This window comes from Hyposmocoma kahamanoa, unplaced genomic scaffold (assembly GCF_003589595.1).
Source record: "Hyposmocoma kahamanoa isolate Upper Pololo Valley unplaced genomic scaffold, ASM358959v1 94626, whole genome shotgun sequence".
Lineage (NCBI taxonomy): Eukaryota > Metazoa > Arthropoda > Insecta > Lepidoptera > Cosmopterigidae > Hyposmocoma > Hyposmocoma kahamanoa.
In genome coordinates, this window is record NW_020654936.1 from 1 (window position 1) to 10,748 (window position 10,748).

The 10,748-nt window shown below is 35.8% G+C and overlaps 3 protein-coding genes across 3 annotated transcripts; 1 reads left to right on the plus strand and 2 right to left on the minus strand.

The window, feature by feature from the left end:
• Window positions 1-362: 362 nt before the first annotated feature.
• On the plus strand, window positions 363-2,340 carry LOC113238079. The gene is made up of 2 exons (XM_026474801.1): window positions 363-505; window positions 1,761-2,340. Exons 1-2 carry the CDS (start codon window positions 363-365, stop codon window positions 2,338-2,340), a joined length of 723 nt encoding a protein of 240 aa, XP_026330586.1.
• A 961-nt stretch (window positions 2,341-3,301) lies between these two features.
• On the minus strand, window positions 3,302-5,059 carry LOC113238080 (piggyBac transposable element-derived protein 2-like). The gene has a single exon (XM_026474802.1). It carries the CDS (start codon window positions 5,057-5,059, stop codon window positions 3,302-3,304), a length of 1,758 nt encoding a protein of 585 aa, XP_026330587.1.
• Window positions 5,060-7,294: 2,235 nt separating this feature from the next.
• Window positions 7,295-7,972, minus strand: LOC113238081 (piggyBac transposable element-derived protein 4-like). The gene has a single exon (XM_026474804.1). The coding sequence runs from the start codon at window positions 7,970-7,972 to the stop codon at window positions 7,295-7,297; it is 678 nt and encodes a 225-aa protein (XP_026330589.1).
• Between the last annotated feature and the right edge of the window lie 2,776 nt (window positions 7,973-10,748).

Here is a 10,748-nt window from a genome sequence, read left to right on the forward strand (position 1 = left end):
CATAAGCATATTTAAAATTTCAATTTAAATCCTCCTTTAAATCCTTAAGGCCGGCGCAGACTGACGTCGCGGCACGGCACGGCATGCCGCGGCATGCCGCGGCATGCCGCGGCACATATCGTGGCGTCCCGCAGCAAGGCCAGCCACTAATTTTCAACTAGTTTTGCTCTGCGCGGATCCGAAGTTGGTTGTGTCGTTATGATTGACTGGGATTTGATATTAATAGCAGTTCTTGCTGAAGATGAAGAGAGACTAATACGAGCTGGTAGGTTAAAGAAAAAAATCTGGATATACATCATTTGTGGAGGACAAGATGTACACACGGTGAATTCAAGAACTTATTTAATGATTTGAGATACGACATGCGAAAATTCTACGACTATTACAGAATGGACTACGAAAAATTTGAAAAGTTAGCTGATTTGCTAAAATCGCGTATAAAGAAAACTAAAACTTATTTTCGATCGCCTATACCTGTTGCAGAAAGATTGTCTGTATGTTTAAGGTAAGTGCCTATTATAGTATAGAATATATATATAAGAAAGAACATAGTAAGTAGTAGGTATTATTAAGTACATAGTCAAGAAGAAAGTATGTATATAGTAAGTAGTATTAATAAGTGATAAGTAAGTAGTATTAAATTAAAATCTTGATTTATTATGTAATCATTTATTTTAATAATCAACTATAATTAATTTTGCAACTGCCACTGCTGCGATATGGTGGTACTTCTCCAATCAATCCAGCTAGGCCACAGCTATACAGGATCGCAAAAAGTAAAGTTTTAATTGTTACTTCCATAGTTAGGAAATTCAGCTTCGGAATTGTTTTCAAATGTATCATTATTATAACATCTGGATATAGGAGAAGGTATGAATGGTGTAGGTGTAGTACCACTGTTCTCTGTATATTGTTGGCCGATTCTTATATTATGGGTTCTGGCAGCAGAAGTTGATGTGTATTGCTGAGACGAATGTAATCCTAATGAATCATTTGAAACATGGAATCCAGAACTTGATGTTGAAGGACGATTATGCTGCACGATTGTGGCTATCTCTTTTGATTCTAAATATTTTATTTCTGCTTCGGTAACAATATGTAGAACGTCACGTTTTACTTCAGCCTGTAATCTTGGTGATAACGATTTTACCGTTGCCGCCATTGATTGAAAAAATATCTCCACCGGGTGTAGATCTTTCTTTTGGTTCCTATGTATTTTTTAAATATTTCTGCTGTTGTTTCTGTTCGTTGCGTTTTCGACGAAGGCAAGTAAGACTGCTGCTGAACATGTCGAGCCGGTGTAGGATCTGATGCGTGTGATGAATTTGACATTTGAGATACAGGTGATTGTACTTCAGGAATAGGGACCGATGTTTCAGGATATTGTGTATTTTCAAAATGCTGCGTATCTTCGAAATACTGTGTATCTTCAGATGAGGAATCTAAATTTGAGTGCTGAGGTCTATCTTTAATGAATTTCCGCAAAAAATCGAGTTCTTTTTCAAATTTTATTGATCGCTTCTTTTTGGCAGCATCCCCTCTTTTGTACACTCTACTTTTTAAGGCTTTTCTATAATTGTTGCGAAGGCAAGTCCACGTCTTCTGGCATTCTTGAGCTGTAACATTAGATTTATTCCATATAGAATCACGAAGTAAGCTTCCTTCTCATTAAAACTATCTGTTAAAAAATAATTAGCTATTAAGTCATCTACTCATTTTATTTTTAAGTTATCTACTAATACTTTTTCGTTTTGTTACAGGTATTTAATTACAGGAGTTTCTTTTAAGTCTTTAGCTTTTAGTTATCGTATGGGATTTAGCACTGTACGCAGTATAGTCCACGAAACCTGTCAAGCAATATTTACTGTACTAAGATCTACTACTTTGCCGAAATCCACGAGCCAACAATGGCAGTCAATAGCAACTGACTTCGAGAAAATTTGGAATTTTCCTAACTGCATTGGAGCCATGGATGGAAAGCATTTCAAGATTCGGGCTCCCAATAACAGTGGAAGTTTGTATAACAACTACAAGAAGTTCTTTAGCGTCGTTTTATTAGCTGTCGTGGATGCAAAATACAAATTTGTGATTGTAGATGTTGGAGCGTATGGTCGAAATAGCGATGGTGGTATATTGCAAAGCTCTAAATTTGGAACAAAATTACGTAATGGTTCTTTATGCATACCACCGGTAAAAACTTTACCACATACAATCCAAAAGCTACCCCACGTATTTGTGGCTGATGAAGCCTTCCCACTAACAGAAAATATTATGAGACCATATCCCTCACATCTTTTAAACGATGAAAAAAAAAAGAATATTCAACTATCGCTTAAGTAGAGCGCGGCGTATTGTGGAAAACGCATTTGGAATACTACAAGAAAGATTTGACATATTTAAAAAAGGTATTCAAGTTCAACCAAAATATATTGATAACATTATACTAGCAGGCACGTGTTTGCATAACTTTATCATTGGTGATCATTCTATGCGCGAAGTACCTAGCTCAGCAATTGTTGGAATCAATGAGACGAGTGCTAATGGCTTGGATGGAATGGTTGTAAGAGATTGTTTTAAGGAATATTTTTCTTCTGTCGGTACTGTGTACTGGCAAAACGAAATTGTAAATAAATGTTAGTTCCTATTTAAAAAATTATAATCTACTATTTTGGTTGGTAACAGTTTATTTTTTTATTTAAGTTATCCTTAAAAAGCTTAATAGTGTAGTTATTTTTTTAAGTTCCATTAATGTGTTGACATTACATTAACTTAATTTCACAAACAATTAAAACTTTTTATTTAAACTGATTTGATTACAGACCGACAGACAGACAACGGGTCTGTGAAACTAAATAAAAGGTTGTAAAATGAAATGGCAAATTCAAATAAAATGTCCATATATTTCAATTGCTTATTTTGCAGGCAATTATACGAAATTATGATACTTACCAATGATAAGTACCCTTAAATGGACGATTTTTGTTTCACGTTTTAAAAAAATATATTTGTGTAATAGACATGTATTACTGTCTAGGAAAAATGAGTGAAAAAATCTAGACATGAATTTACTATACTTTTTTTTTGCAATAATGTGAGTGTTGTTTATAAACTACATTGCGCATTCATTGAGATTTTGCAAGTATGGGTAAAATAAGAGTGGATATTGTTTTTGAAATGTATTTATTTATTCTTCATTATGATATTTATAAAAACAATTGCTTTTTTTCGTATCACATAAAGATACACGACATTTTTGGCACATTTTGAATGTAAAGCCTGAACATTTTGGGAATTTGCACCTCTACTGCTTATCCAGCCAAACTGCCCAATGACATGTCTGATCCAATCTGACGTCTTTCAAAGGAATTGCTTGAGCTGGTCCTCGGAATTTCTTCATTACAAGTTCTCTTTGTATTGTGCTCCCACTAGGTCGACCACGCTTAGCGCCATTTGCAGGTAGACCCAATTTGCAGAGGGTTTCAGCAAGTTCTAGTCTGAATGTACCCAAATTGAAAAGTTGATCATTTCCTTTTATATTATTTACCTTCTTGAACATAACCCATGAATTTATAACTGCGAGGTCCAGGAAATGATAAAATAAGCGCATGGTCCACTTGCGGCTCTTCATTGTGATGTGATAACGACCTATAAATGAATCTAATAAGTCCACGCCTCCCATGTGGGCATTGTACTCCTTGATGACTTTGGGGCATGGAATAGCAACTCTCTCTTTCTTCGATTTATCAAAGCGTGTGACTGTGGTTGCTGGTTCTGCTCCTACGTAAGTGGAAAGAAGGTTAACGGGCTTGTTATCTTTCCACACAACAGCACTTACGTCAATATCATCCACAGTCGCCACATTTTCCTCATAGAATCCTCTGGGTACGTTCTTTTTCATTAAAGTGTTTTTTTCAGGCAATTTGCAGTTTCTCAATCGGTTTACTCTTACTGTTCCCAATGAGAAAATTCCTTCCTTAGCTAAATAGGTGACGAGAGGCACAGAAGTATAGAAGTTATCGAAGTATATAATGTGATTCACATTGCGTGATACCATTCTAGCTAACCTGACGACTGTATTGCCAGACTCTCCCAAATCTGGCTCACCAGGTAAGATGTTATTTTTGGAGCCCCCTCCACTGTAAACCTCAAATCTATGAGCATATCCTTGTAGACTGCAGATGAGATATAATTTGAACCCCCACTTGTGGGGTTTATTGGGCATGTATTGTTTTATGTAATGGCTCATTTTGGTTGCACACATCTGCTCGTCTATGGAAAGCCTTTGGTCTAAGGGAACCTTCCCAAACTGGCAGTTGAGCGTTTCCTCAAGAGGTCTTATTTTGAATAGCCTGTCATAGTCTGGATGATCTTTGGGCAAGCATAGCGTATCGTCGGCAAAATGGAGAGTGGATCTTATTTTTTCAAATTTTTTTAACGGCATAGTATTTTTTATGTGATCATAACCAAATTTTTCACTCCAGTAAGCCCTGGTGTTTGGAAATTTTATAACTGAGGTATAAATCAGAATGCCTAGGAATTTATTTAGGATATTTTTATTTATAATTTCAGGATTGGAGATTTGTTTCTGGGCTGCGTATAAGTTACTTTGTTCTACAATTTGCTTTTTTAGATCTGATGTAAAATAAAATGAAAAAAAATCATACGGCGTGTAACAAGACATCAATACTTCCGTTATCTCAGTTTCTCCCTTAAAAATAAGGCTGTCTTCAGCAGTAACAAGATTCCGTTTTCGCCAAACCAGAGGTCGTTTAGAAATCCCTTGTGATCTACTCTGGGGTGCTGCTTCTTCGGCTTCCAAAATAGGAGGGTCTGGCATATTTTCATCGTTGTCGATTACGAGAGGAGGATCAGCATCCACTTCATCAGACTGGGCATTCTCACCTTCATCACATTTTTCAAGGTCTCGAAGAACATCTCGAGCTGTTTGATAATAGTGACCTTCATCCTCTACTTCGGAGTCTGACCCGTCTAAGCCATCTTCTGAATCTTCAAGAGTTTCTAAATACTTTGTAATTTCGCTTTCTAGTAATCGCGGCATGCTGAAAAGCAAAATAAAAATCCTTCACCAAACATGCATTTATTTAGCAGGCAATGCGCATTGTAGTTTTCCTACAACATACCAGATTTCGCCTAATTCGACAGTAGCATCAAGTGATTTTCAATGTTTTACAACATGAACATGTAATTGAAGATATAATCAAGCAAATAAAAATATGTTATATACTTACATTATATTTTATCAAAGTCCGAACACAGCTACAAAACTTAGTTTCGCGCCACTAGAAAAGTTTTCTTCAAAGTGACATTTGACATTAACTTATTTTCAATGCATAAAAGTATTGGATAGTGCCAACATTAAAAAAAGTACAAAATTCGTTCAGAAATAAGAACTAGTTGTCAAAATTAACAAAAAATTAAAAGAAGATCAATTTTATCTGTGATGTTTAGTATGTTGTTTAAAAACAACATTGTCCATTTAAGGGTTAAGATCTACCGTTTTAGATCTACCGTTATAGTATAAAAATAAATAAGGAAGTATAAAATATACTCACGACTTTTATTAATCTCTTCTCCAATTTTCTGCCACGCGTTCCTTTTTATATGCTGATCCATATAGGTACGAGAGGACATATTATATATACAGTCATGTGAACGGACAAGATTAATTAGTTTCTCTTCGTCCACAGTGCAGGCATAGGCATATATCACAATTAACAAAATTCACACGTGCAGCTCTCTTGAAACGCTCAGTACGAATAAAACAATACAACAAGAACAAGACGCGTGCGCTTCCTCCCTTGCCCCCGCGCCCCTCTCAGGCTGCGCGCCATTCGCCGAAATCGCCGCCGCACTAGTTTCAAACCTTATTTCAATTAGTTTAATTGTCATAATTCTGTGACCGACGTGACTTGCGGGACGTCTGTGGAATGAAACGGCATGCCACGACGTGCCGCGGTATAATTGTATCGAAATAAAGTAATATGAATTCTAACCTCGATGAAATAAGGATAAAAATAACTTGATCAAAAATAAAATCCTTTGCCGTGCCGTTCCATGCCGCGACGTCACTCTGCGCCGGCCTTAACGCTTACTGACGGCAAAGTTTTAGTTGAGAATTTTGTATAATCTTTTTGGGCATGTAACACGTTTACAACAACTCTTCAAAAATATTTTAGGTTTATTGACCCATCACCACAAAGAAAAGTTATTTCTCTATCTGCATATGTTTGTTAGATAGCACATTATGTTCATTCGTAAGCATGTCTTAGATTGGGCCGTACACAAAGTGGTAGAAACTTCAGTAAAATAATTTTTTTAAAGACAAACTGCGCTATGTCTGTGAGATATCAATATATGAACAAAGATGGCCCAGTAATATGTAATGCGTTGATGGAAGTAACACACCGTGAATTGTCCATTTATTTTTTATACTTGGGCAACTCAACATAATATTATTATTACGTTGAGTTCAATAAGTAACGGAATTGAGACGTACGAAATTGTGAGTGACGCCATCAAGAGATTAAATGGCCCGAAATAATTTACTAGTATTGTAGAGCAACTTGTGTTTGAATTTTCAACTAGTTGGTGTATTCAATCATATCGCTCACTGAATGCAAAAAAGTCACAAATCAAAACTCATAAACTTTACAGGACTGCCAATATAAAATTTAGATCACGATTTTTTTAAATATTTCATTATCTTTATATTTGAATATAACATGTTATATATCATTGGATGCGTTTTTAAGTGCTTTATAATGTACTTTGTAATAGCTGTTACTTATGAAGATAAAAACTACAAAAATCCCTTTTGCATTCAAAATTTAGATCAATATCACAAAAATTATATTAAAATAAAACTCAATTTTACAAAAATAAACCGTTTATTAAATCTTCTTCCTGAAAATCTTATTCAAAGAATTCTCTTATTAGTACCTACTGAAAAGCTAAAAACATAAATGAATGACAATCAACAAAAGACCTTCCAAAAAAATTAAAACTTCTAAGGTAATCCTACCTTAGAAGTTTTAATTATATTAAATTATATAAAGTTGAAAAAGCGACGGAAAAGTGTTTTGTACCAAATTCGGTTCTTTACGCGTTCCAAAGGATGTGCTGACAGGTATTGATTTTTCCTGTCGATTTGTCCCATAGATTTGTTGTAATCTAAAACAACGCTTGGTTTAAAAGTCAGTCTATTATATTTTTGTCGAGTCCCGATTTGAAGACTGTGATATGTCGAGATTAGGCTAACTATATTAGCATCTCGCTATACACATATCGACAAATCGGAACTGTAGCTACACACCACTTCACCTTGTCGAAGGTCAGTCTTCGTGACAGTCTTCAATGAATCTGGAACAAATTCCCGATTCAGTCTTAGCGTGTCATAACAGTCAGTCTTTTGTCGTTTCAGACATCGCGCTAATAACGGACTATTATAGAAATTATCCATTATTAACGTATGCCCGCGGTAAAGAAGAGGCTCTACTAGGTCGTAAACTATTTTAGCATTGGTCGGGTGGTCACTTGTTGATTTGTCAGTTATTTCAGTCTCCTCAGGTCTGCCCTCTAATCTGCCCTCTAAGTTATCAGCGTCAGTGTCGACATTAGTCGTCGTATACGCAGTCTTGGTCTCATCCTTCCCAGCATAGACTAAAAACTTCCAAAGGTAACCACTGGAAGACTCACATAACTCGTATGTTTTAACGCCAACTTGGGCAGCCTTAGAAGTAATTTTTTGTGCGAATCCCAGTCTACCGTGCCACTTTAAAAGTGATTCGTCTATAACTATTTCTTGGGAAGGATAGTACAAAGTCGAAAATTTGTCATTGAAGTAGTCTATGATTGGCTGAATTTTTCTTTTTTTGTTATTGTCAACAAAATGCATCAAACATTTTAATAATAAGTATCTGTTATAGAACATGATTTTAAGAAAGTAAGGCATAGTCCCGTAACCATTAAAAGAGAAATAACACTCTTCCTCTGGGAGGGGATATAGGCCTTGTAAAACAATCAGGGCTAAGAAACTGACCATCTCATTGCGATCAGTTGGTGTCCAGCGATACAGTCGTGAAGTCGGAAGAAATTTGTCTTGATCTTGTAATAATTTTATTTTTTGATTGACGTATCTATTAGTTTCAGTACAAAGTTTGTCTACGAAATCATTGTCTATCATTTTATAAAATATGTCAGTAATACGTGACTGGTCTGTCACTGTCCACTGCCGTATCTGAAGCATAACGTTATACTATATAACAATGGACGAGTTTCAATATAACCAACGACTACCATTTACCTCCATAAAAGCGGCCAAGGGTAGCTAAAAAGACCTGGGATACAGCAGCAAAATCTTTCAGAAAGATGTGTAGGCTATTAGGCTATAAAAATATTACGAAACAACGATTGCATTTGTTGGCAGTATAATACGTATATCGGTAGTATATTAAGTCAATCTCGATAGGGAAAAGGGATACAGAAAAAGGAATACATCGACCAAGTTTCATTCATTCAGATGATGATTGAATCGTCATCGGAATGAGCTTAGTCGTAGTCGATGTATCGCTTTTTATGGGGCGTTTTGGACATCAATGCCCTATTTAAGTCTGTGCTCAATCGCCGTGTATCACTATCCAGAGAACTGGGCGAATTTGGTACAGTATCGGCGTCTGGCGTACCAACACGCAGCAATTCTCCCTGCTCCTGGAACGCTGCCACTAGTTGGTCCTCTATAACAAAACAGTGAAGATTTAGATTTGTAACAAGTGGTTATCTACGGTATATATCTAAATAGACATTTACTTACGTATCTCGGCGTCCGCTACAGATATGAATCCTTGTGCTTGCTCATTGAGCGGCAAAAGTTGAATATCATCTGTGACAAACAAACAAAATTAGAAATTCATAATAGAATAAAATGTCCTGAAGTCTAGTAAAATATTTACTTACCTATCTCGACGTTTGGCACAATTTCTGCCTGCTGTCTGGGTGGCACCAGTTGTATATCATCTAAGCCACCAGACCCAGATGGTAAAGCTAATGCTTTACCATGCACTAATGCAGATCATCTAACGATAATTCGTTAGATGATCTGCGATTAGTAGAGTAGAATAGAATAAAATAGAATTCATTTATTGGCACACCACAGCACAAAATACATAAAAGAAATAAATATGTTATGACAAAATTAATTTAAATATAAAACAACAGAACAGATAAGATGAAACAAACATTTTAAATGAAAAAAAAAGTCAATAGATAGTTTGTATTACTTGTCATGTGTGCGGCTGTAGTGTGCACAAAAGGATCTCATACAGCCATAACTTAGGTTAGGCTGTGACGCTGGTTTTCAATGGACCCCAAAGCCGAATGAGTGACAGACTCGGAGTAATGACAAGCATGGAGGAATAACAAAATGTCAACAATGAAGCCGCTTTTTCAGTATGTTCATTAGTGATGACTTTTACTATCGATATCGACTTTTTAGTTCGATCAGTATATTGCAATATTATTAAAAATAGACAAATTTTATAATTTTAACCGATTTAAAAAAAGGAGGAGGTTCTCAACGCGTCTGTTTTTTTTTGTATGTATGTTACGCGATTACTCCGGCGATTAGTGAACCGGTTTCGATGTTTCTCTGTTTGTTTGAAAGAGGATACCTCTAATAATAAACGAGTAATTCCACGCACTTTTGAGGTCGGTTTTTTTTAAATTAAAAAATAGTGCTATGTTGCAATGGTGTAGAATGAAAATGTATCATCCCATACTTGCAAAATTATAAAAACGGATAATAGTTAAAAAGATCCAAATAAAAACATTATATTAGCTACTAAATGAATGAAAAGTAGTTCCATGTCGATGGCAGTATTATGGCCCAGAAATCAGCCACGACGCCCGACCGCGTCACTAGTAGGCGTCAAAACAGCTAGTGCCGAAAGGTGGGCCATGCTCGCCATCGTGATGAAAACATTTGCCCATCGGAGTAAGGTGCTCACCTTTGTTTCCCAGGGTGTGCCAAACGTACAGAAAGGGAATGGTACAGAGCTTTAATAACACCAAACATCGTTATCATTTAATTAATATTTTTTATTGTACACATAAAAACAAACGACGGCGTTAACTTAGAGTGTGATCGATACAATAGCCATGACATGGTTACAATATTGAGACTATTTAGTAATAATAATGATTGAATACAATACAACTGCATACACGTCTTTAATCCCAAATAAAGAAAGGTCGAGTGTTAGAATCACAAAGGTTCGTTAGCGAATTTTAGCACATAAATTGAGAAAAGTTGCCTAAGAAAAATGTTAGTGATAGGTCGCTTGTCTGTCACTCAAAACTCAAAAAAAAATTTAATGTATATAAATAAATATTAAATACAAAGAAAAACACATAGAAAAATTTTCGACTCGGCAGGATTTGAACCTGCGACCGTGCCCATGCTCTGACCAACTGAGCTACAGGTCCTCTACCGGAACCGTCGAAATTTTGCTATACGTCTGTGATATGATCTTTATATTAATATATTTTTCTTGCTACTTTCGGCGCTGTAGGCGACATCTATGGTCAGACCTACGGACTGTTACCATCCAATACTATATTTTTACAAATATGCGAATCGGGCGATGAAGCTTCTACGAACATTAATATTCATTTTTTATTTATTTTGGTGAAAATACCTTAACTACTTTCTTATAAATATTAAATACAAAGAA